The sequence below is a fragment of the Poecile atricapillus genome, chromosome 7, assembly GCF_030490865.1.
Source record: "Poecile atricapillus isolate bPoeAtr1 chromosome 7, bPoeAtr1.hap1, whole genome shotgun sequence".
Taxonomy (NCBI): domain Eukaryota; kingdom Metazoa; phylum Chordata; class Aves; order Passeriformes; family Paridae; genus Poecile; species Poecile atricapillus.
Window position 1 is genome coordinate 28,448,623 of NC_081255.1, and position 26,259 is coordinate 28,474,881.

Here is a 26,259-nt window from a genome sequence, read left to right on the forward strand (position 1 = left end):
AGTTGAGTGGCAACTGGGAAGTCTGTCAGGGTTTTTAATTTGAGAATAATAATTGCAGAGTTAATGGATGATATGAACCATTTGGATTGATAGAAACGAATACACTTCCAGTAAATTTTGAGGTAAAATTAAGAACCCAGTGAATGTGTGTGAACACATTTATAAATTATATGTTATGTATTATGTACTTTCTGTTGTCAGATGAAATTATCACCCTTGATATGAAAAACAGAAAATTTTTATGCAATCTTTTTTATTGACAACCAAAACTATATTTTTCCACTAAAATATTAAAAAAAATCAGCAATTCCGGTAGCAACTAATGGTTTAACAACTCCTAGTGAACCTTAAAACCCTTGTAACATAAAAAAATTACTTACTGCTCTGTTGTTTTTTTATAGCATGATGTACTGAGATAATGACTTGGTGATTGTTAATAACAAGTCTGACTTGTCAGTTGTGCTGGATTGCATTCTCTGCTTTACTGCTGCTCAAGGCTGATGCAGCCTGAGAGAGGAGGTGGGGATATTCTGTCATTGCTTCTGTTTTCTCTTTTAATATTTAAATCATTGCATTTGGGAGCTTTCATGAATGCACAATGTGTTGTTTGAAAAATGGTCCTAAATTAGATATTAATTTGTGTTGGGCCTCCATTTATGGTTGATGACATTGATTTTTCCATGTTCAATACTGAATGAACTTTTGACTGGAAGTTTTTCCCAGAGAACTGAAATGATGTCAAATGTCTCTAAAATACACTGCGATGGTGTTATTAATATTCCCTAGAATGCTTGTAAATTGGGTTGAGATGTAGGTGCAGAAATCAGATTTTTCAATTATATTTACTTTGCTTTTTTAAAGGTTTTCACAGATGTGAAAGGGTGGATTTTATTTTTGCATTAAAATTCCAGTGTATGCTTAATTATATTTTGTTTTTGAAATGTTTGAGTTCTCATAATTAGAAAACATTAAGTCTGGTTCTAATGAGACAAGGCTGAGCTTTCTGCACATTTGATTTTCAATTCTCATGTTGAGTTCAGAACCTATATTTGCTTATTTAAACAGTTGCCACTAAAAACCTGCAAGTAACAGGCTGCAAAGTAGTCATAATTTGGTGTGATCTTTAACTTGGTTGAGATTTAATTAGGCTTAAACATATTTATATATAAGAATCCTATGTAGCTTCTTGTTTATATTACAGAAATAATACTGCTGGAGTAGTGGAATATTTTTTTTAATTTAAAAAGTGTTATAGATCATAATAATGCATAGGGAATTGCAGAGATAATATCCACCCATAATTAAATTTTGAAATTCTCTCTTGATATCTGAACTCATTTGTTAGGCAGCTGCTGGTGTTTCTAGATCTCCTGAATGTGACATTACCTTTCTGCAGGAAATGGATGTTCATCAGTATCTTCACATCACCTGAAAAATAACCCTGAGGAACTACTGTTTAGTTTAGTTTTTTCATTTTAAATAAAGGCAATATAATTATTTAAAACAAATAAGAAATCATTAGAGCATATGTACTGCAGGATTTTGAGAAGGGAGTTACTATTGTAGGATCATATCTGCATGCAAGTGTGTTTGGTGCACAAGCCACACTCATGTTTCATGGTTCTGCTTGTCTGGAGGAACAAGCTGTCCTGCCCAGGACTGGGGAGTTTTTAGAGCTGGTTCAGGGCAGAAGGAGCAGCACCTACAGCTGCATCTCCACAGTACTTTGTGCACCCTGGGCTTTGCCCCAGCCCCTTTTGCAGCTAGGGTGCACACAATGCAGTTCCTGCATTCTCCCTACTGTTGTCATGCTGTGGTGTTTGTATTCATGTCAAAATGAGTTTTTTTATAGAAATGGAGCAAGATTTTCTTGCAGTAGTAATGTAATTCAGCTTTCTTAAATGTCTTGGTTTATATGTTAAACAATTAAAACATTTTGATAATCACTGTTCCTCATCAACCCAGGAACAACTTGCTAGATATGAAGAGATTAAACAGCTGGAGTTGCTGATATAGAATCACAGAATTATTTAGGTTGGAAAAAACCTCTTGAGACCATCAAGTCCAGCCTGTGACTGATCACCACCCTGTCAACCAGACCATGGCACTGAGTGCCACATCCAGTCTTTCCTTAAACACCTCCAGGGACAGTGACTCCAGCACCTCTGTGGGCAGCCCATTCCAATGTTTAATCACCCCTTCTGTGAAGTAATTCCTCCTGATGTCCAAAAAATTCCTTCTAATGTCCAATTCCATGTAGATGGATTGTGCTGCTGCGAAGAGTTAATTAAGTTTGAATTCATCTGTGCCATAGCAGTCCCTTATATATATGTAATACTTGTGCATTGAATTCTTATTTAATTCTAGGAAGTACTCATGCTTTTTGTAAGACTGAAGTTAATTCCCAAGTTGTTAATTCTCTGAGGGATTGTAATGTGGTAGATATTTATTACCCCCACTGTCATTTATGCCAAACAATACAGTGCAGTATCAGGACAAAATGCATTTATGTGTTCCACAAAATAATTATCAGGGTAAGTAGTACAGGCACCCTGCCTAGGTATTGGTCACTGTGGCTTTAATGGGTGTGGTGGTTTTAAAACACTAGCTAAAAATCACCACGAAACTTACTCATCTCTTGCTGTGAGATATGGATTAGGAGAAGGGCAAAACAGGCTCAAAACTTAATATGAATAAAGAAAGAACTACAAGAATAAGAAACCAGAATAAAGCCTCCAGAAACCCTTCCTCCCCACCATCCAACCTTTTCCTTGTTCAACTAACAACATAGAGACAAAACTTAGTGGTTAAAGTAGTCCCAACTTTGCAATCATCTTTTCATCAGTCTTTGTACAGAAAGGAGTTCTCGTTTGTCATTTCATGGAAAGTTCTCCATAAGAAAAGTTTTCTCATGGCTTTTCATTCCCCTGATGCCAGCTGTCTGGAAAACTCTGCCATCAGGCCCTTCTCCCATTTCACACCACTCTGAGGTGTGTTCATGGGCCATGAACTCAAGGGGTGTCATTTTAAGGATGAGTTATTCAAAGGCAAAGGTTCTCTTTGTCTGTCTCTGTGATCCTCTCTGGGAATAGAGGTTTTCTCTTTTCCTCCCTGGGGCCAAGGGTCTTCATCAGCTCTCACTTCTCTCTCTCTGTTCCAGCATTTCATGGGATCACAACTACTCCACCATCTGCTCAGCTTCATCAGTGGATATCTTTGCTCAGATCTACACTTTTAAATACTTCATGGCCCCCCAAATACTCTTTAATGAATTAAATGAGTTCTCCAGAACATTACTGTCCATCTCCATGGCCTTAACAAGAGTATTTTGGCTGATTAAAGCATCTCCTCATTCTCTTCTCATCTGAGGCTTGATTCCTTCTTTCGCAGACTTTGATGGTTTATGTTGTCTCTTTACATGTGAATCACTCTCGCTTTCCTCTCTGGAAAAAGGATTAAATCTGCAGGTCTCATCTGGGTAGTAAAAGGGTTAAAATGTGGCTCAAGCGGTGGCTGGGTATTATTCATGGTGTTGGATTTCAGCTCGGCAGGGCTGGAAAAGCAGCGGACTCGTTTTTTTTCAGCCTGGGGCCGTCCGTGTGGGCCATGGGGTGAGCGGCTGTGGCCCGCCCCAGCCCAGCGCTGGGCCAAGGGAGAGCCCGGACCCGCCTGGGACTGGGAAAGCCTCTCAGGCCCTGTCCCCTGCCCCGGAGCCGCTGGAGCCCGGCTCCTGTTACCTTTCAAAGCCAGAAACAAAGAGAACCAGAAACTCCCGGGCTTAGGTTTGAAAGGTGGTAGTCACAGGGTTGATCTCCGTTCTCTATGGTGAACAACAATGTCAATTCTCGGAATTGGCCAGCTATTGGCCAGGTCTCAAGCAGAGAAGAAACTCCCAGCAGCCTCCAGCAGCTTCTCTCAGAACCTTAACTTCGGTGTTTTCTACTTCCCTAAATACCAAACCATCATAATGGGAAAATACTGTTTTTTTTAACCTCTGTTTTGCTTTTCAAGAGCTTTGCAGGCACTCATTTGTCCAGATCCATAAGTTTGTCCCATGTCTGTGCACACCCCTGAGCAGTTTCCCCTGTGTTCCAGGTGTTTTGTGCCGCATGCTGTAGCCTGAAGTGCAAGCTGCTGTACATGGACCGAAAGGAAGCCAGAGTGTGTGTAATCTGCCACTCAGTGCTGATGAATGGTGAGTGGGGAGGGAACCCGAGATGTGGCACTTCACTTTCTTTCTAAATGAGGGCATTTAAAAAGAAAAATATCAAAATACTTCATTTGTATTGGTAAGTATTCTGAAACAGTAAAGTTGCTTGAGAGGCTGGTGTGGAATCTCTGTGAAGAGTAGAAAAACTGGTAAGGTTGCAGTGAGCTTGAAAGCTTTTATTTGGGAGTGCTCTACCAGGATTGCAAAAATTGTGACTGCTGGGGATTTTTTGCTGCTGCTTCAGAAGTATGCTCTGAATCCTTTGTTGCCTGAGTAGATAACCTGCTACACAATTAGATGGAATTGCCAAAGAGTACAGTAATGCAGTTGTGCCTGTTCTAGATTATGCACTATATGAGATTGGGAAAGTAGCATTTATCCACAAGTTAATCAGCTCCTCTTCTTAACTCCTTGGTGCTAGAGTAGGAGTCTTGTCTAAATACAGGTCCACAAATGTGGACAGCTGAGCTTAGATTGTTACTTTAACACATCCCTGGAGAGTGTCAAACCCAGAGTGGTGCTGTGGCTAAAAGCCTGGTGAGAACATGGGACACAGGAGAGAGGTCACAAGTAGTTCTGAAGTTAACATGTAGAACTGATAGGAAGTTCTATCATCTCTGCTTGGTGTAAGGAAATATTCTGGTTTTGTATTTTGTGTGTTGTTCTTTATTGTAGTAACACTTTAGAGCTATGCTATAAATATGGGCAAACACAGAGCACTCTCTTGAGGCTTGTGAAAATCTCCAGAACTTCCCACACTGGCAGTTACCTCTGGATGATGATTTGTCCAGCTGAGTTTTGCCCATGACACTGAGACAGCTGCTGCTGGAAGAGTCAATGTTCAGTTTTTCTGTCTTGAATTGAAGAGAAATTGGATTAGGTTGAGAGAGGACCCATGTGAGTGCTTAAATCGTGAGATAACCTGTCTCATCGTGAGAAATTCCAGGCATTTTGGCTTATTAGTGGGAAGGTGAATGGGTGTCTTGGTCCTGGGGTATAAATATATATCTAGATTACTGAAACTTGATGCCAGAATTGAATTCAGTGGTAGAGGAAAGTCTGACAGGTGCATTCTAACATGTAAAAGGTAGAATGAGAAGTCAGACAGATTCAGGCTCTAAATGCAAACTTTTAACTGTTAGGATAGCTGTTCAGTAATTATCAGGATGGTTTATCATGGAATCTCCATTGCTGCAATTGTTTAGCTAAACTTTGGAGACTTTTAGCAAAGATTCCACCAAGGATTTGGAAAACTGTGGTTTGTGTCAGCATCACACAAAGTAATTTTGGCAGTATCTTTATGTATTATTGCATAGTGGATTATTTGGGCTGTTCTCAGAAAGATCTCTTTGTTGAACATCTAAACTAAGACACTAAACTTAAGGTCATAGCTTTATTTTTTTTCCAAAGAAGTTGAGTAGTGGGTCAGGTTTGCTTGAAAGTAACTGAGTGCTTAGTTTTGAGATGAGAATATAAAATTAGTAGACAGTATCTGTTACTAAACAGGAATATAATTTTCTCAGAAAAAAAGTTCAAAAAGATGAAATGTTTCAAAAATATTAAACATTAATTGGTGTGCAGTGCTAGGTCTTAATTATTAATAATTCTTACTCTAGGCCAAATCTGTAAGGTGACAGGAAATTTTAACTTATAATATCTAGAAATGAAAAACGAGTAATAATGTTGAAGGAGTTCTAAACTCTTACATTTTGGGATGGAGAAATGAACACATTTCAAGGTGTTCATTCAAGAACAAGGAATTACAAATACACTTAGCAAAAGACAGCTGGCTCTGTGGTGGTGAGTAGGATTAATTTTCATATGGGGGAAGGGAAGAATCTGAAAATAGTTTGGTTGAAACCAAAGTGTTATTTTAAAAAGACATAATAAAACTGATCACATTATTGTAATTTCATTTGAAAGTCTCTCTGTCCTGTGGCCAGGGCAGATGTACATTAATGGCAGAAAACAGTGACAACAGTGCCTGGTTCTCTCCAGGGCCAGTGCTGTGCTTGCCCTGTCTCCCTCTGTCCCTGTCCCTGCCTGCAGTGCTTCATGGTGATGCTCTGGGTTACTGGTTACTTAACCTGTAGCCTGACTGTATCCCATCCCTCCTGATCCTTCCAGTTTCTTTGTCAGTGCAGGTTTTGGGGCTTTTGCCCCTGTCAGTGCAGCAGGTTAAGCATTAATCTTTGCATAGTCCTGGAAGTGGGGGTAGGAACTGTAAAAGTGGTTATAATTTCATTTGATTGCTCAGTACCTGGTTTGTGTTTGACTGGGTGTGAGGGGAGGGTTGTGTGTTTTCTGGCATGTTTCCAGGGCCAGGTTGTGTGTTTCATCAATTTCCAATGCTATTTTTAGTGTATTTTCTGTCGGTGGATATGCTGACTTGGCACTTTGCTCCATTTAAAGAAAGCTTCAAGACTGCTCTTTTACTTTTCTAATAAAGGAGCCCTGGACATGTATCTTGGTGCATTTTTAGTACTCTGTTCTTTCAGGACTTTTACTATAACTGGTACAGGATTGCTGTTTAAAAAGTGCTTCGGTTCAAGTAATTTTCTCAACTGGAATGCCAATACCTCTTTCATTGACAAGCATCTCACTATTGGTTTTGCAGGTCAATTGGAGGAAGCAGGAGGGTTTATGTTCTGTTGAGTTCTGTTTGGGGTTTATTTTTGGTTGTTTTTTTTGTTTCTTTTTTTTATCTTGTTATTTCCACCTTGGTTTTCTAGCAATTTGCAGCTGAAGGAACCCAAGGATGTACATGCTCTGAGAGCTCAGGTGCCGTGATATTTATGCCTGACTCAAAGAATGCATTTATTTGTAACACACTAATATGGTTGTGGATGTAAGCACACATAAGAATTTTCTGGCATCTTGGTACAAGCCTCCCTTAGAGGTCAAAAAGAAGTAGCACTGTCGAGATAGTCTGGTTTACTCACCAGAGGAGATTTTCCTATGATAGATTTTGTTGACATAGAAGATTGATGTGTTATTTTTGGCCAGTTGAATTAAGGCTCAAGTCATACCTTCCAAATTAATAACATAAGGGTTTTTTTACAGTTAAGAATAAAAGTTGTTGGTCTGTACACAACTGCCCTGGACACAAAGAAATGCAGGGTGCTTTTTATCATAAATGAAAGCTAAATCTGTTCAAGTATTCTGTGTATTATGAAACATTTGTAGTAGGAATGTTTATTTCTCCATACATTGTGATATATATATATATATATATATTTATGTACACATGGACTGTTTTCAATTAAATCTTTGAAGAAGAAACAAAATGAAGCATGAGGAGCTAAGCATCACTCAAGTCAAATGTATTGTAATCATTTTCAGAAAATAGTTCTCTATGGACTTGTTGCATGGGGCCAGTGCAGTTTCTCCTTGTGCTTTTCTTGCTTAATTGCAGTTTCCGGGGCTGTTACATGAAGGGAATACTCTTTGGGAGGTGCAGGGTCCATACTGACAGCAGCTGAGAACTTAACACGGTGTTTTGGACTGTTAGATACCTTCCTCTGTGTTCATGGCTCTTGTTCTTTGTTTGCTTTAGCTCAAGCCTGGGAGAACATGATGAGTGCCTCAAGCCAGAGCCCTAACCCTAACAATCCCGCTGAATACTGTTCTACTATCCCTCCTTTGCAGCAGGCTCAGGCCTCGGGCGCCCTGAGCTCTCCGCCTCCCACTGTCATGGTACCTGTGGGAGTTCTAAAGCATCCTGGAGCAGAAGGTAAGAGCACTTCCTTTTTCTTTCAGTTGACCTGTAGTGAGAATTTGGAAAGAATATCTGCACTTCATTCTTTCAAATAATGGCTAATGCCAGTTGTGCTATTCCTGCCCTCTGCGGGGACATCAGGTTTTTCAGGACATGTAAACTGTTCTCAGTGATTGTGTCTGTACGTGATGCTGCCATAGGGAATGCACTAGGTGATGTCTTAAGTTCCTTCCAGTCCACATTTTTATATTTATTTTTTCCGTTTTTCTGTTTTATACTCAGATTTTCCAGTTTCCTAGCCAGTGTTGCTGTGAGATGTTAAACACTGTTTTCTTACATTCTCTCCAGTGGCTCAGCCTAGAGAACAAAGGCGTGTTTGGTTTGCTGATGGGATTTTACCCAATGGAGAAGTTGCTGATGCAGCAAAGCTGACAGTGGCTGGGACAACTTCCACAGGAACCTTAGCAGTGTCTCATGATCCATCAAAGCCCAACAACACTTTATCAGCAGAAGTAAGGGAATGTTTGGCGCTCAAAAGCTTGTGTTTGCCTTGGTCATGAGCGGTGTATGAGTTGCTGTGGTGACTGCAGTGAGACTGGTATACAAAATGTGTTCAGGCTTGTCTTAGTATGTTGCATAGCAAGTGTTGTCCTTATTTAAATGTTTACAGAGTGGTGAAACAACCATATTTTTAAAAATGAAGTGAAGATTTTTGGGGCAGATCACTAAGAATGTTTGTTGTCTGTGTGGCTTCCAACTGTTCGGCTGTACAGCTGCTGTGTGAAGGATATTTGTGTAACAGATGCTTTAAAAAAGGTGAGTTGAAACAATAAGATTATTGTCCTGTGGATCAGAAGAATACTCTGTCACAAAATGATGTGTGCAGGAAAGTGCAGATAAAATCTAACAATGTTAAGTCCACCATACCCCATATAAGTGGAATTGAGACACTAGAAAAAGTTCAAATGGGTATAGGTGCATTAAGGTTTTGTGAAGAAATGGGTATGTGTGGTGCTAGAGAAGGGAGGTGCAGGCTCTAAGCAGATTTTCTAGCAGTAATTCACATACAGGAGTCATCACATGATCATCTGTTGTTACAGAGCCAGATTACTTGGTGCTTCTGTTTCTCCAGCAGACACAGACTCCTTCACCTACATCTATAATAATTTAGCCAGCCAGCTCTTACATTTTTATCATTATTACTGTTTTAATCTTGTCCTTCCTTGTCGTTTGTTTCTTGTATAGACTGATAATGCCTCTGTATTCTCGGGAAATATAACTCAGGTTGGCAGTCCTGTTGGCAGCGCAATGAATCTGATTCCTGAAGATGGTCTTCCTCCAATTCTCATCTCCACTGGAGTAAAAGGAGGTGAGGGTATAAATTGGCAGCCAGCTTTTATGCTTACCAGGTGCAATAACCTAATGGCTACTGTGTTTATTTTAAAAATAAGATGCTGGCAGTGTGCTGAGTATTTGAAGGAATTCTCAGTAAGCACTCGTGGGTAAATATTGGGCCACTCCTTTGCACAGTTGGTCCCTATTTGTATCCAGGAAGAGCCCCACCTTGCAATGAAACTCCTGTAACAAGTAAAATACGAAGCAAAAAATTAACTGCAGTCCAGAAACGTGCTAATTTCTTCACTAATCGGACTGTGGGGAATGTTTCACACAGAGATAGGTTTTAATTAGCCTTATGAATATTCATGCTTCCCTTCTCTGAGATTCTGTTGGATCGTGGGCTCTGTCTGAGGCATCCCCAAGCACTGTATTCAACAAAACTATTGCACATCTTGGCCCACAGTGCAGCTTTTAGTCATTGTGATGTCCCCTTATATAGGATCCAAATGGAGGAAACTTCAGAAAATTAAAAACTAATTTTTAAAATATTAGAAATGTGTATTTCTTTATGTAAAATTGCTTTCCACAGTCTGATTCATGACATCCTTTAATACATTCCTGGAATGAACTTACTTTCTCTTTTTTGGTTGTTCCTATTAGATATTTTGCTGACGTGGTGCATTTCTAATGTTAAGCTGGAAGTAACATTATTAACTTTTATTTCAGTATAGTGCCAAAACCAAAATGTGAGCAGCATTTAATTTCAAAACAGATCTGTTCCATCCTGTGTTAGTTGTTCATGGTACTCCAGGACTGATGCCCTTCTGCCTTACTGTGATTTAAGTAACAATTCCTAACTTCTTTGTCATTTGGGATTTCAGTTGACATTGTGACACATATCTCAACCTGATTTCAGTTTTCTCCTCTAGTTGATACTGAAAAATAGTTATTTTCCTGAAACAAGCTGCACCTTTCTAAAGGGTATACAGAGGCTATCTCATAAATTCCGTTGAAGTTTGAAAATACCAGCCTAGGAAACAATCAAACCAGCAGTACTTAAAAATAAGTGTTTGCTTAAAAGGTCAAAACAGTAAAAAGAATTAGAATTGGGTAATCTGATTATAATGTAGAGTCTGCACCAATAATTTATGGATTTCATTGTGTTTGTTTCTTTTGTAGACTATGCTGTGGAAGAGAGACCTTCTCAGATCTCTGTCATGCAGCAGCTGGAGGATGGTGGCCCTGACCCTCTAGTATTTGTTTTAAATGCTAATTTGCTGTCCATGGTAAAAATAGTAAATTGTAAGTGTTTATTATTAAATAAGTCATAGTCTATGAGAGGAGAAATGTTATCTAGATTATTAGTAGGAACAGCAGCATTTTTATTAGGTAGGATAGTCTCTGAAAACGTGTACAGGTTGAAAATTTTGTACCGAGCCATATTAAGTAACAAAAAGCCCCTTTCTGGTGATTTAGGTATCAAAACAGATAATTTTGTGTAGAAAATATAAACTGGATTGATAGAGGCTCCAGTCTCATGTTTGGAGATCAGTGTCCCCTGTAGAGCTTAATAGGGCAGGGTATTTTATCACCCATTTTCCTTTGGTTGCTTTGCTTATTCCCCTGTCATCCCATTCTGGAAAAAGCAGATGGGATCCCGTAATACTGCAGGGCTTTCATTCCCCTGTGCACCTCTTCTGTCCCTTTCTGTCCTGTGCCTCTGTGCACCTGTGCTGAGGAAGGAGTGGGGAAGCACTCAGCTGATTTCTGCTGGATAGGAACATGATGGAGAAATTGGGAAGGACAGTTTTTTGTATTAAAAAATTGTTTATAAACCTTGCAGCATCTCCTAGATTGCAGTAGAACGTTTTACATATGTATAAAAAGGTAATATATTATAGACACAGGTTTTATTTCAACACCTTAGTATTCTCAAGAAATGAAGCTCAGAGCATATGTTGTTATTAACATCCCTGTGAAGCAGAAAAACACAGTGAGGTCTCATGGAGACAGCTGACATCCAGCTCTCCATATTGAGAGAGCTATCACTGTTGGAAATTGTTTCAGCAGTCAGGATAGTGGTACACACAGCCAGCAGCCTGGCCTGTTCCCTGGCTCCTTCATTCACATTTAAATCCTGTCCTTTCATTTGAATATAGAAACTGCTAAAAGTCTGCTCTGTGGTGTTAATCCCAAGATCTGACTGGGAGCTGTAATACTCTGGCTCTTCCTTAGCTGTAAACTGGGAATTATTGAGCTGCTCTTGTTTGGGATGTGCTTGCCCTCACGGTAACAGATGTAGGACGTAATTTGTCTGTGTGACAGATAACACAATAATACGTGCTGTAAAACTGATCCTTGCAAGAGCTGTCTTCCTGCAGTGAAATTTAGGCATCCTTTTTGCAATTCTGCTCCGCTGATGCACATTTCCACCCGTGCAGATGTGAACAGGAAGTGCTGGTGTTTCACCACGAAGGGGATGCACGCCGTGGGGCAGTCGGAGATCGTCATTCTCCTGCAGTGTTTGCCTGATGAGAAATGTTTGCCTAAGGATATCTTTAACCATTTTGTGCAACTTTACCGGGATGCCTTAGCAGGTAGGAATGCTCTCTGTTAAAAATGCTTTGAATAGATGATCATATAGGGTCAGATACATTTTTGTCACAGCAAATGCCTCTTTTTGTATAAAAAAAATACAAAAGAGAATAATGATCTAAGTTGATAGGGGGATGTATTGTTGGTTGTCAGTACCCAGTGTTCTAGTGATCTCACCAAATAAAATGCTGGTAACCTGGGGAACTGCTCCAAAGTTCTTCCAGCCAGAAAGAAAATGTTGAGAAATCTTGTGGATAGTATGTTCAATATCTCCAGACAAGTTAGTTCAGAAGTTTGATTCTCATAATGCCTGTGTGTATTCCTACATTATGCAGATCCTATTTATATTTTAAAATAATATATGTATATGTGTGGCCAGAATGAACTGTTCAGCATTTCAGAAATCATCCCTGAATTTTGAATTTTTGTATCTTGATTGCAAGATTTTTATATAAATCATTGCACATTTTACATTTGCTAAGTAAATAAGCTTCCACTTCTAGGTATTATTGTTGGACCTTAGAATGCAAAAATCTTTGCATAAGGAAAAATGCAAGTATTTGGTTCCACTGATCAGAAAATAAAGCTTGTTTTCCAGAGGAGAAATTGGATCACATTAAGCTCATGTGCTGAAAATACATTTACAAGAGGTTTTGCTTATCATTCATAATGCCTTTGGAGTGATTGAATCCAGTACTTTAATAAAATAATGAAAGATATTTGTTTCCTAAAATATCTCCGCGCAACAAAGGTCAGCTTGTCCAGAGAGGTTGCCAGGTTCAGAATGTATTATTATCTCATGTCATAATGGATCTTGTGTGCACGGCAAACAACTACTGTTCTAAACCTCAGTTCATTTTCTTTGTCTTATAATGATGTTATTCAGAGGGAGATAGATATGAAAAATGGCAAGCATGTGTATATAAATGTGTATATATGTATATTGCAGATATAAATCCAGCTTGGTGTATACATTGCTATGAAGTTCTGTATAATTACACTACAGAAATACATAATTTATAACTCCTACATAATGTATTTGGAATTCTTTTTTTAGTACTGTAGTGGTAGTAATTTGATATCCTACAATTCCACTGGTGCGAAGAGCTGCTTACTGTTGTACAATTCTTAATCAGAAACCAAATGTCGCTGTTGAAGAATTCCACTGTGTGTTTTCTTTTTGTAGGATCTGCTGTGTGTTGTGTTTCAGACATGAAGGATGAGTAGACAGACACCTTCAGTTACTGTGTAATGCCTGCAGGTTTTGTAGAAAAGTGCACCTTAATAAACTCCCAAAGTGCTTTGGAGCGCTCTCTCAATATCCATCCTTTTTTTCTTTCCAAGGCACGCGTTGTTTGAGAGGCAGAAGGATCTGTTAGCATGTTTGTAACTTGGCTGCTTTAAACATTATTCAGGCAGAGAGGAGGTGATGCTGTAGGGGTTTCAGTTTGGTGTCTGTAATCCCGTGGAAGTGGTTAGCAGTTCTGCTCTTGTAGGTGGAGCCGTGCTTGCCAGGCTGTTCATTTCAAAGGTACTGCACCTCTCCTGGCAATGAGATGATTTAGACATTGAGAGCAAACAAGAATTCCCAGTAGAATTTAGAGACAATTTAACAGCCTGCCTCACCATTTCATTTTTCATTATATAATACATTGGCTTAAATATATTCTGTATCAAGAAACTGAAATAAATTCTGTGGATGTTTTTTATTTATTTTTATTTTAAGTTTTCTTAAAAACAGTAATAAAAGAAAAAGGCACGTACAGTACTTTTTATTGGAATGGAAACAAGAATTACTTTTAATGTTGTTGATTTTGCTATGAAGTGATTTTAGATTTCTTGTTTTCAGCAGAAAAACACAGCATCCCTTTTTGTTTGTTTGATTAAAGCCCAATCCATAGCAAATTATTTTTTCATGAGTCACATGAATTTAGGAGTTTGAATTTTGTGCTCAGGCCTAGAAGCACAAAGTACTTGTATGTACTTGTGCCTCTTCCCAGATGTTTCCGCTTTCCTGAAGGGATAACTTGTTCTGGAGGGAGAGTCCTGCCCTCTGTGCTGGCTGTTGTTTGCAGGCTGGCTTTGGTAGGGTGGCAGCAGAGAGATTTTGAAGGAAAAATGGCATTTTTTCACTACAGGCTATATGCATGCGAGTTATAAAAAAAATAAAGTCAGTTAAGGCAAGTATTTGTTGCTGCTCACTTTTCATCACTTTACTTTTCCTCTGGCCCCTCTGTCATCAAGCTCCCTGCTGTGTTGCTTTTCTTGTTTTGAAATTGGAAGCTAATGATTTCTGTTGTGGTTGTAGTAGTTGCTCTGCTGTAGTAGTAATCCCGTGATTATCCTTGTCTGTTGGCCATAAGCCTGGTAGTGAATGGGAAAATGAGAACTTCTGTCCCTCTGAATGGGTACTTTGAGGCAGTTGGATGTGTTAATGTAGTGCTGCCAGAGATGCCCTAGTGCATCAGCTCTGTGCTGGAAGACAATAAAAGCTACTGTTACTTTTGTAGTGCAAATGTAGATGTGGCAACTGCCTGAAATGGCTTTGTGGTTTTTGGGGGTACTCCTTGTGAGGGTCGGTCTATCCCTGACACCATTGGTGCATTTTTTTACCCAGTGTGGTTTTAATTAAATATGGTGGTAGTTAATAGTCAGTCTCTAAAGAAGCCCATGTAGATGTTCTGAACAGAGAACAGACTAACCAAGGAATACATCCCTGCAACTGGTCTGTGGAAAGGTGGAGACAAAAATCAAACTTCGTATGAGGTGTGTGAGTGATGTTAGGAGTACTGCCACAGAGTAGCCTGAGAGTTTTGGATGTTGGCAGCTGCTGCTCTCACTGATAGTAAGTGAAGCATTATGGCCCTTGGCAATGGGAGTAAGTTCTTTCCAAATTACTTTCTGATGTGTTTCAAAAAAGAGATGCTGCCCATGACCAGAACTTTGAATGTGGAGCTGATACGTTTTTTCTCAGTGTTGGCATCTGCTACAGATATGTTTGGGCATCAAGGTACATTCATGGTCTTGGCTGTTCTATGGCTCTTTGTGGCTCTTGGAGTGATTTGGCTTGTGTTCCTTTTCCAAAGGAAATGTGCTCATTTGCTCTTGAAAAAAATCCATCTGGCAAGATTGTTCACAGGTAAATATTGCTTTGCATCTCCTGCTGCAGGACTGGGGTGCTGGAGTTTTCAGGCTGCCAGCAGAGTTTGGTACATGGCAGTTCCTGGCTGTTCCAGATGGCAGTGGAATGAGGCTGGATGGACTTCCCCATGCCACAAATAAATGCCTGGCCTGAGTCTGGATGCCATTACCTTTTTTTGAGCTGGCATTAACCAAAAGACAGGAAGCATACACTAAGAATTTAACCTCACTGTTTTTTGGTAAAAGTACCTAACTGGCTTCAACATACATTGAGGGCCATAAATAAATACAGGAATCTCTTTATTTTCCCATCTACCTTTCCTGGTAAAGACTATTTTGAGGCCAGAAGGAATTGCCAAACTGCTACACAAAGCACATTGTTCATCACGGAAGGATATATAAGTGAAGAATTCAAAACACCATGGATAAAAGCATCTTTCTTTTTCTGGAGACTTTGTAGAGGTGCTTAAGATTTAAAGTCAAGGATAAACCAGTATAATTGAGAAGAGAATAAGTACTGACCTCCTGCAGAACTGCTTTAGATGAATCATGCACACTTAAAGCACTTCCTAAATAATGTCAGTTGTCTGATGTCAGGTGCTGGAACTTAATATATGGAAAGGCACCTTTCTGCTCACTCTGAGATTGCCTCATTAGAAAGGAAGTTGTGATATGTTTTAAATTAAATTACATGCTTTTGCAAAGGATAGTTATTTTTGAAGGTTTTTCTGACGCCTACACTTTCTCTACAAGCCTCTGAAACAGTTCTGTGCTTAAAATGTGTAATGGTGCAGTGGGTTGGATTTGACAATGTCAGGCTGGGAATAGCAACTTCTCAGTGGGGCTTTGGCTTGGAATCACCTTCAGAGACAGGGCAGGAAAGACTGACAACCCCTGGTCAGGGCAGAAGTGTTTGAGGGACAAGCCCAAAGAGGCTTTTTGACTTGGTTGTGCTGACTGAAAAGGGCACTAAAGAAGTGTGTAGGAAAACACTTGCTTCTTCCCAAGCTGTCCACATCCAGGCTCTTAAACTGTTATAAATAATGAATTGCAGCACAGCTACCTAATCCCAGTAATTTGTCCTCTTAAAGTGGTGTCAGCCTCTTGGAGCTTGCACTGTGCAAGCTACTTGTGTCAGAAGGAGTAATTTATGATTCTGTGGCTTATGGAAGGAAAGGGCTGAACAGCTGAGTTGCAGATTCCACTCTAAGGGTTTTTTCCACGTTTCCGTTGGCTGAAAAATTCTTATTAAGGCATCCCAGGCGTGTGAGCTGATGAAACTCCATCTCCTGAAACGGAAAAAATAAGTAGTCATCCCCTTCTGCTGCAGCACTTGGCACCAGTCTCAAGTGGAAATGTCTGATTGCTTTGTCATTCCAGTGGGCAGTGCCACACGTCTCAGATCCATGCGGGATTGTACAGCTGCACTCTGCTTGGCCTCTTCACACAGAAAATACACAGAAAAGGGGGCAGAATTCAGTGCAGGTTGGAAGTTCATACATGTCATAGACTTGAAGGGTAAAAAGGATTATTGTGGTCATGTTGTTGGAACTGAGAACCTCACCAAGTAACTTTATTATCAGGCTTGTAGCTGTATTTGGGTAAGAACAGATGGGAAGGGGAAAAGGAAGTATAAATGAAGAAGAGGCGATTAGTGAGGGTAGGTGGGAACTGCAAAAGCAAACGAGTGCCAGCAGCTATTTTAGATAAGTGAAAATCTTTCTCATGAACACCAGTGGATACACTGGTTTGCACTCACTAGCAGGATGCCCATGTTGGTGCATTGGTGTTTCACTGAGCAGGCATTAGTGTCCCAACACAGCTGACAGAGCTGCATTTGCCCATGGGCAGGAGCAGGGATTCTCAACAGCTGACATTTGATGTGGCTCTGTTATTCATGGTAGCTTGACCAGTAGCTACTTTTCATCAAGTATGCTCAGCTGAGAAGTTGTAGCCACTCCAAAAGTTCTGGGGTTTGATCTGGGTGATCAGCTTTGGCCTGGGTGTATCTGGCTTTCCAGGACAGTGGCAAGCTCTGCATGAGCCTCACCCTGCTATGGGATGCTGGGCTGCCAAAGCTGTCACTTTCTAACACGAAACCTAATAAATTACTTTGTGCAGCATTTGTGAGTACAGAAAAAAAATAAAAATCCACAAAGGGGCCCTGAAATTTGAAAAATAAGGAAACCCCTGAGCTTATTTGTTAGTTGGAGTATAAAAGGAGGTTTTTGTTTACAGACCTGCCAGTCACTATATGTAAACTGGAGGGCCCAAGTCATGTGAAGGACAGTACTGAGTGACGATTGTGCCAAGGTGGTCTGGGAGCATGCAAAGCAGCATGGTGACATCCCCAGAGGGAGGGCTGGAATAGCTATATTATTGTAACTTGTATTGCTGAAGATGTCAAAGTATCACTTCTGTGATTCATATTTTTACTTACTTAAAACCCAGCATTTGTCTGTGTGTGTATCATGTCTGTAAAAAGGAAGAAACTCTCCGGGCAGTGTCCAGTGGATGAGCAGATGGAGACGTGCACATCATCTCCTTGAGGTCAGATACAAACACTCTGTTAGGAGGTGGTGGAGAAAGAGCAGAAACTCCTACTTAGCAGTCTCTGTCTGCAGGTGGGAAAGCCTGGGAATGCTCCAGAAGCCCAGGAGGTCTGCATGAGTACCTCAATCCCATGCAATTCCTCATGAGTGGTGTGATCAAGCACACCACGCTCTCTGAAATTGCCTTTTTCTTTGAGAGCAAATCAGCACTATTAATATTCAGATCTCTCTATGGAGAATTGTGATCAGCTGTTCTGTACATTATTTGCATGCTGTTGTTGTCATTTGATAAAAGGAATCGCACCATGGTTCTTTGCTTCGATGTTAAATGCTGTGTTGGATGCTATAATAACCTAATCAACATTCAGATTCATTCAGCCATTTGAGTGTAAACATTTTTGGAAATTAGAAGCATCAAAGAATGAAAATGTGAATAAAAATTAGTGATGTTTCTCCCCTGTGTCTCTCTCAGTTGCGTTTTACATTAAGTGTACTAATGAAATAAACAGTCTTTTGTGTAATTCTTGAAATGACCCAGATCTTCAATACGTGTCTGAGCAGTGACCCCAGTGGTTTGCCTAAATGTAAAGAAAACCAGGGGACGTTAATTGTCTGACCAGGTGCACACCCCTCCTTAACCTGCAGCTGAATCCAAAAGTTTAGTTCGAACAACTGCAGCTTCTGCAGCGGAAATCCCTTGAATATCTATAAGGCACTGAAAAAAGGCTTTGTGTGGGTGTGTCTGTAGTGCCAGGGCAAGGTTTTTTATTGCTTAGCAGCAATACTGGCCTGAACTCTCCTGTGATATCCTGAGAGGGCAGAGAGGGCCTGGCACAGGTTTCCCAGAGCAGCTGTGGCTGCACCATCCCTGGAAGTGTCCAAGGCCAGGTTGGAGAACTTTTGCACAGGAGGTAACCTGAGCACCCGTGTGCAGTCATTGTTTCAGGTGTGGCTAATACACATTAATGCTCCAGGAAGCAAAGTGAATTTAAGTGGATTTTTTTTCCTTTCTGAAAAACTCCTGACATTCTTGATACAGCTCTCAATCCAGTGAAGTAATGAACTTTTTTTTTCCCCATAGGTAACATTGTTGGCAACCTGGGACACTCCTTTTTCAGCCAGAGCTTCCTTGGAAGCAAAGAACACGGAGGGTTCTTGTACGTTGCAGCGACGTATCAGTCCCTGCAGGACCTGGTGCTCCCAACCCCACCATACTTGTTTGGCATCCTCATCCAGAAGTGGGAGACTCCCTGGGCCAAAGTGTTCCCCATTCGGCTGATGCTGAGACTCGGAGCTGAATACAGGCGTGAGTAGCAGGCACTGCTGGAGTAACTTCTGCAGGGGAATGGAGGAATTCTGCTTCAGAGCACACCCCCAGCCATGGATTGTTATCTGTCAGAGCCACCCAGGCTCAAACAGGCAAGGAAGAGCTGTGTGTCAGACCCACAGTGCAGCACTGAGGTGGTGATGAGACCTACAGCCTTTTTACAGCTCTGCTGGGTCATCAGGGAGGTTTTTGTGGAGACAGATATAGCTCTGAGCATGTTTGTATCCAAATTTATTTAGAGACCTGAGAGTTATGTGCAGAACAAGTCTGATTAGCTGGCGTAGTTAGCACAAGGGAGAGCCTTTGAGATGTTAAGCTCTTTCCATGCTGAAATGAAAGACCATTTGCTTTTAGGTTTTTAAAACCTGTTCATTTTCCAGAGAGCAACAATATGTGTGTATGGGCAACAAGCTTGGAAGTGTGTTGCAAAAATTCTGTTGCAACTAATAATAAAAAGGCTGGAGACAATGTTTCATCTGAACAAAATCTTAGCAGTTAGCATGAAATTAGCATAAAGTTAAGATAAAATAATTTTCAAGAGACATTTACCATTGCTATAGTAAAGGCATTACTGGCAGTTTCCACCATGACGGGCCAAAAATTGTATGTCTTACTCATCTGCAGTTTTAATTGGCATGTCTCATTAATCTAGTTTACTGTGAAAATGGTCTGTTGTTGATTTTTCCCAGAACTTTTTCAGAGCATTTTAACAGAATAAGTTTTATAATATGCTGTACAGAGATTTGTCACTTTACCTTTTAAAGTTTTGAGAACATTGGGAATTTTCCACAAAATATGTGTGTTGCTGGAGGAAAAAAATAAAATCCTCAAAATTTGTCTTCTGAGGATGATGACTGAAGGTTAAACTTGTCCAAAGAAACATTCATGTTAAAGGTGTTTAGGTTTTTGTGGGTATCTGTTGGCACTTTTTTAAGTAGTGCATTTATTCCCATCAGTATTTAGAAAAACAAACAAAAATGCTCTTATTTTAGATGTGACATCTGTTTCTGAGCACAGAAATAAGTGTTTTGATAATGACAAAAGTACCTGCTCTGATATACAGGGAAACCAGGCTTTGCATCATTCCTACAGCTGTGGTTTGGATTTAGGCATACTCCCTTGAGCTGTGCCAGTTGTGACTGCAGGGCACTGCCTCAGTTTCTCCCTGGAAGGTTCTGCTTTTATGTCCCAGGTTTCCTGGGCTTCCTTCCATCCTCCTTGCTGTGCTGGTGGAGCTGTCACAATCCAGCCATTTGTGCAGTGCAGATCAGATGCAAGAGGCCCTTGGGTTGCTGGGTTTGCAGAAAACATCTGCTTAGCATCCGCAGATCAGCCCAACAGCTCAGGCTTGGGGAATTTGGTGCATCTGGGATGGAGCTGAGCTGCTGCTTAAAACCAGGGTGGCAGTCACAGGAAATTCAGCCCTTGCTGGTGCCTCAGGGCACTGTGCTCGGGTTGCTTGCCATGTGGTGTGTGGCACTTTCAGATATCAAGCCAGTGTCCAGAGGCTGGAGCTGATTTCAATCAGGAAATCCTCATGTTATTCACATGATGCTGAGCGCTCTGCAGTCCCTTCTGACCACACTGAGAACTGGGAGTGTGGCATTTGGGGAAATCAGGCTGAGTGTTTGCCTGAGGATAGCTTAAGAATCCTCCTTCAAACATGTGTTTAGGAAACCTTGGCATTATGTACCAGGGCATGAGTCATGTTCCAAGCATTGTGATGGCTTCTGCTGCAACATAACATAATGCAGCCAGAACCATGCCCTGCACTCAGAATTGCATCACAGATGTTTTACAGGTATGGATGTCAGCCAAGGAATGCAGATATTTTACATCACTGACATACCATAAATGTCCTTTAAATTGTTTTTGACATACCCCTGGGGAGTTTGCCACACTCATGAAATAATGAAAACAGGAAATAAAATAATCTGGGTTATCACTTGAATGTCACGTGTCAGCCACAGAATTGAAAGACTGATGATGCTGTAGTGGAGAGCAGCAGGATGGTTGTACAAAAATAGGAGCCATTTCCAAGAAATAGCCTGAAAAAAGCACTTAGAAAGGTCATCTTTGCCATCAGGGGCCAGGTCACTCATTTCAGATCTGTAGTGTGGCACCTGTTAGCTTTCCACATAATTAATCTTGTTTCTAGCATGGTGGGCAAGCAGCCATGACACATGCAAGGTCATCATAATGTTGAACCCTTCTGTCCTTTTGCTTTTTAAATTCCAGTCTTCCCAGTCTCTTCTTTAGCTGCTGTTTACCACATTCAGCTGTGGAGATGATATTTAGGTCTGGTTTTGCAGAATCTGAGTATGTAAATTTCCATCTGACCTGTTCTGTTTTATTGCAGTTTATCCATGCCCACTTTTTAGTGTCAGATTCCGTAAGCCTTTGTTTGGAGAGACTGGACACACCATCATGAACCTCCTTGCAGTAAGTCTGTGCTGGAATTTGTACATTCCATTGGTGTGAGTGGATCTGTGTGGGGAGATGGGGGCTCCAGGTGCACATAGTTGCTGGAAGGTCCAGGAGGTGCAAGAGGAAGTAGCGGGGATTTGAGTGAATTTCCCTGCTGGTACTGAGAGTGGGTGTTAGCTTTCAACAACACAGTGAATTATAACAAGTCAAATCCCAAACCTGGCTGCTGGAGGATGTTTGGATCTTGAAATAAGTGCATTGTTTGCTCAGATTGCTTCCTCAGAAGTGCTGGGTCATCACAGTGTGCAGTCACAGCTCTCTGATTACACCACACTCCGACTGAAGGGACGTTATTATCTCTTCCTACTTTGCAAATATTTTCAATATATGAAATTCTCTTTGATGCATGACTTAATCTCACTGCTAGAAAAACAAGCAACTCTATCTAGTAATGTAACAGAACACAGCAAATTTTCTTACATACAGTGATGATATTCAAGGTTGGAGAACATTAATATTGATGTACAAAAATGTGTGAAATGACTAACAGCCACAATGACTTTTTTTCATTTGTGTACTGCAATTACATGGGTTGCACACTGTGGTATCTCTGTCCCTCCCTACCTTCTAGTCACTGATTACAATTATTTGAATGGGCTAAGTGGTAGTCACCAGGATAGTTATGAAACCTACAGTGTTAATGATGATCATCGTGGCTAACTTAAAATCTTCTTTTAATTGTCAGGACTTCAGAAACTACCAGTACACACTGCCTGTGGTCCAAGGTTTAGTGGTTGATATGGAAGTCAGAAAAACCAGCATCAAAATACCTAGCAACAGATATAATGAGGTAATGCTTATAATACATATGTTTGTGTACAGTTTCTTTGTGATTGGAGTACCTGGGATCTAGAGGAAATTTTATTTTATTCACTACCACTAAGGAAAAATACCTCAAAAGCAAATAGTAACTGTGTGATGCGCACAGCTTTTGGAAATGAATGAGCCTGGCTTCACAGGAAGAATGCAGTTCCATTAAGTATTAATTAAACTCTTAAACTCTTTTTCTTCAGGTTTTTGAACTGTTTACATAAAGTGTCATATGTTTGATTTCAGCAAGTAAGTTCATGAACTTTACACTCGAGGTAAACTAGGAACAAAACATACATTAGCTTTTCTCATTTGTGTTGTGTGTTCCCACTCAAAGCATTTTGTAGTATTGTTGGATTGCTGATTATTTTATATAAAAGTTCCCTCAATGTTGAAATTTTATACTTGATTTCTGGTGTGAGAAAATCAGTCAGCATCTGTAGGAGTTAGTGCTGCTAACTAGAGAAAGCTGGGGGAGGAGGTATTTTAACAGTAATGAAAGGGAACAGTGGAGAAGGAGATTGATTTCGTGTTCTGTCTGAAGAGAAGGGGGTAACTTGGTAGTTTTGAAACCTGTCAGAGTGGGGGTGAGAGCAAACCTCTTGAGCAGAATGGTATTTGTAAAAGTTCTTGTAAGAGCAGAGCAGAGCAGAATGCAGCTTTATCTCAAGAGGGAATTTCCCTGCAGGAAGCATTTGAGTAAAATAAGTGAGAGGAAAAAAAAATTTATTGAAAAAAAAGTGTTCTTTTATGAAGTTTGAAAAAGATGAAATTGATGAAGATAAAGGATCTGTTAAAAGGTGTTTTAATTTTTGATGCAGTTGTGCCAGATTGGAAGAGGTCAGTGAGGTTTGAATGAATTCAGTCTGCAATGGCACAGACAATGCAGTTCACTGTCAGCTGTGCCTGGTGTTTGCAAGGTGTCAGCTCCACTTGTGCCAGATGTGGACTGAGCAGGACTGGGAGGGAATTCCTGTGTCAGGGATGTAGGAAAACCTCTGCATTGTGCTTGGCTTCTCTTCCTGGTGTGATGCAAGGGTTCAACTTTTTAAATGGAGAAATTGTTACTTATTTAACATTGTTCATAGCTTGTGATTCATTTGAAAAGTTGTATTAATAGGAATTTTTCATGAGTTTACTTTGGATTAAGATTCAGCAATTCACAGAATATTCTGAGTTGGAAGGGACCCACAAGGATCATCAAGTCCGACTCTTAATGGACCCATACAGGGATCAGACCCATCACCCTGATGTTACCATCACCCTCCTCTAACCAACTAAGCCAGTCTCAAGATGAATTAAATAATAACATCCTTACTTTTATTTAGAAAGGACCTTTACTCAGATGTTTTTACTATCTAAAAAGTGAAAAACTAACTTGAAGTCTCATGCGTATATTAAATGGGGAGAATTCAGCCTGTGGTTAACAAATTACAATTAATATATAGTTTTGCTATTAAATACATATTTTTGTCTTCAAAATTATTTAAATTTTCTAAAGGTTAGAGGTCCCTAGTTGCCTGTTTAGTCCCTCAGCAAAGGTGACTGTAATTTCTTAATCAGTTGCCTTCTAAGGAAGCGCAGTTGCCACATCCAGCAGTTTCTTGTTGTGCTGAAGGCAACTGCCAGGCTCCACAAATGTGGCTGTTCTGGAGCTAAAATCCAGTTTCTGGAGCATGACATGATCAACTGGATAATGAAAGACACTGTAGTCTGATGTAAAATCTTAATTAAGTTTCCTCCCCAAACATTACACCTGTGCTCGCATTTGTCAATAGCGAGCATCAGTTAATGTTCCTGACACTGTAATTAAGGTTTTCTGTCGGACTGAGAGAGACAAATGTGTTGTGTGTAGCCTGCATGCTTATCAGCTCCAGGAAGCAGAGGTGGGAGTGTGAGTGCTGTTAGGAGATGTCAAATAATTCCGTATTTTTCTGGGTTTTCACTGCGGGGGGATTTGTGTCATTTAATTTGACTTTTTTTATTTTAAGCAAACATGTCATTTTCGTGTTCGAAACAAATTCCAGAGTTGGGTGACTCCCTCAGTTTTCTTTTGTATCAAAAATCACCAAGTCTGAGCCTCCAGGAAGAGGAAGAGTGGAGAAAAGAAAAGAAGCTATATAACCTACAAGGGTATTTTGCCAAGGCGTATAACTTGGTGTATGTTAGATGATAGTCAGCAGAACTGAAGGGCAGATTTATCACCAACTTTTTTTGATGCTTTCTGGAGGCCTCCTTTGCAGAGAAAGAAAAATATTTTTTGGATGTCCATGATTTGGATCTTTTTTAAAAGTCTTCAAATTGGGAACCTTGAACTCAGTTTCACCAGTTCATGCAGGTGAAGCACAGAGACACTGAAGGTTTGGTGTCTGGATGAAATGGCCCCAGTCTGAGAGCCCATGTGGCACTGAACTCTGGAGGGGCAATTCTGATTTATGTCATTTATGTCATTTAACAACTGTAGCTGTGTAAACAAACCAAATATTTCCTGCCAGGGTTGTTCTCATGTTTTGTTTTTTTTCCCATGTATTTTTAAAGCCAGGTAGAGATAAAACCTTTTGCAACTTCTGTAGCTCAGCTATCCCTTATACCACTTACCTTAATTGCACAAAAGGTGGCACTTTAAAGCATCCACACAGTAAAAGACCTGAACCCTCTTCTCAAAAGCAGTTGATGGTTCTGAGTGCTAAAACCTGACATGGAATATGAGAACTTGAGAAGCTTCTGGTTAAAGTGCTCCAAGAACCACCTGTTTATGGAAGTGCTTGATGAACTGGGTGGAAATGCTAAAGCTTTGTGTTTGCAGATGATGAAAGCCATGAACAAATCCAACGAGCACGTGCTGGCAGGGGGAGCGTGTTTCAATGAGAAGGCAGACTCGCATCTGGTGTGTGTGCAGAACGATGACGGCAACTACCAGACACAGGCCATCAGCATCCACAACCAGCCCAGGAAAGGTGAGGGGAGCCCTGCCTCTGCTGCTCTGCACGGCTGCTTGGCCCCTGTGTTGCTGCCCCAGCTTTGTGGGGCTTTGTGAATTGGCTACAGCTGCATTTGGCTGGGTTTCACCCAGTTTTTGTTAGAGAAAATCAGTCTGACTGCTGGCATCCCTGACTGGGCAGCTTTGTGCTGGAACTGACTTAGGCAACACCTCTCCATTAGTAATAAGAGCTGGCTTTGGCATTATTGGATGTGTAGGTGAGGTTGTGGTTGCTTGTGCTTGACCTACACTATGTGAAAGGAAGACTAGATTCAGTAGGACAGAAAATTATACAGGAATAACCAACCACAGCAGCATTTTATTAATTCATCTTCAAAAAACTTCTCATTTTCACCTTAATTAGACCATTAATTTCCAGGGTATATTTTTGTTACAGTGTGCTGAAAGGCTGCAGCAGCTGTGTGCTGAGAATTTAAATGCTGTGGGTTTGGGGACATTTCTGGCAAAGACATTTATACAATCTCTAAATGAGAACAAGACAGAGGCTGAGTTGGATGTTTTGCCCAGTATCACTGGTCACTCCAGTAAGTGTACTGGCATGGAATGTCACTCGGGACTGATGGTCTTGTCTGACTTCTGTTAGCTTCTCCTATGGGACAAGAAGAGAGATTTCTAGCAGGAATTTCATAATGCTTAGTAGTCATTGAAGATAATTTCACTTTAAGGCAGGTGGCTTTGAGCTGTGGCCTTGCCAGCGGGTTGGTGTTACAGAGTGATCCATAAACTGCTCACTCACAATCTACCAGCTGTGTGGGAACATTTAGAAGTTAATTGTGTGCTTGGTTACCCAAAATTAGTCATTCTGAAACTCACAGGTGTCTAGGGCAGGGAGAGGGAGAGTGATGAAGTAAAAGCATTCATTAATTTAGACAAAAATGGTTGTCCAGTTTAGAAAATAACTGGGTGCTTTGCCTTTGCATATCCAAGCTTATGATGTGCAATACAGGCACCAGAATTCCAAGCAGCATTTGTCCTGATTCAGGGTGATCAGGCTGATAGAGCTGTGATACCTGATCTTGGGTAAGGTATTGCTTTGACAAAAGCCTCACTAAAATCTCTCCTGTTGTTGTTGTTGTTGCA

General features: G+C 40.5%; 1 protein-coding gene across 2 annotated transcripts in view; it reads left to right on the forward strand.

Moving 5' to 3' along the window:
* Positions 1-26,259, forward strand: part of ZFYVE9 (zinc finger FYVE-type containing 9) — a 57,424-nt gene that overhangs the window by 24,663 nt on the left and 6,502 nt on the right. For both annotated transcript variants that reach the window (XM_058842167.1, XM_058842168.1), the window contains 10 exons: positions 4,096-4,195; positions 7,767-7,943; positions 8,277-8,440; positions 9,174-9,297; positions 10,446-10,568; positions 11,708-11,863; positions 18,636-18,860; positions 21,241-21,323; positions 22,054-22,158; positions 24,985-25,135. In XM_058842167.1, coding sequence (XP_058698150.1) covers positions 4,096-4,195; positions 7,767-7,943; positions 8,277-8,440; positions 9,174-9,297; positions 10,446-10,568; positions 11,708-11,863; positions 18,636-18,860; positions 21,241-21,323; positions 22,054-22,158; positions 24,985-25,135 — 1,408 coding nt within the window. The remainder of the gene's footprint in view (positions 1-4,095; positions 4,196-7,766; positions 7,944-8,276; positions 8,441-9,173; positions 9,298-10,445; positions 10,569-11,707; positions 11,864-18,635; positions 18,861-21,240; positions 21,324-22,053; positions 22,159-24,984; positions 25,136-26,259) is intronic.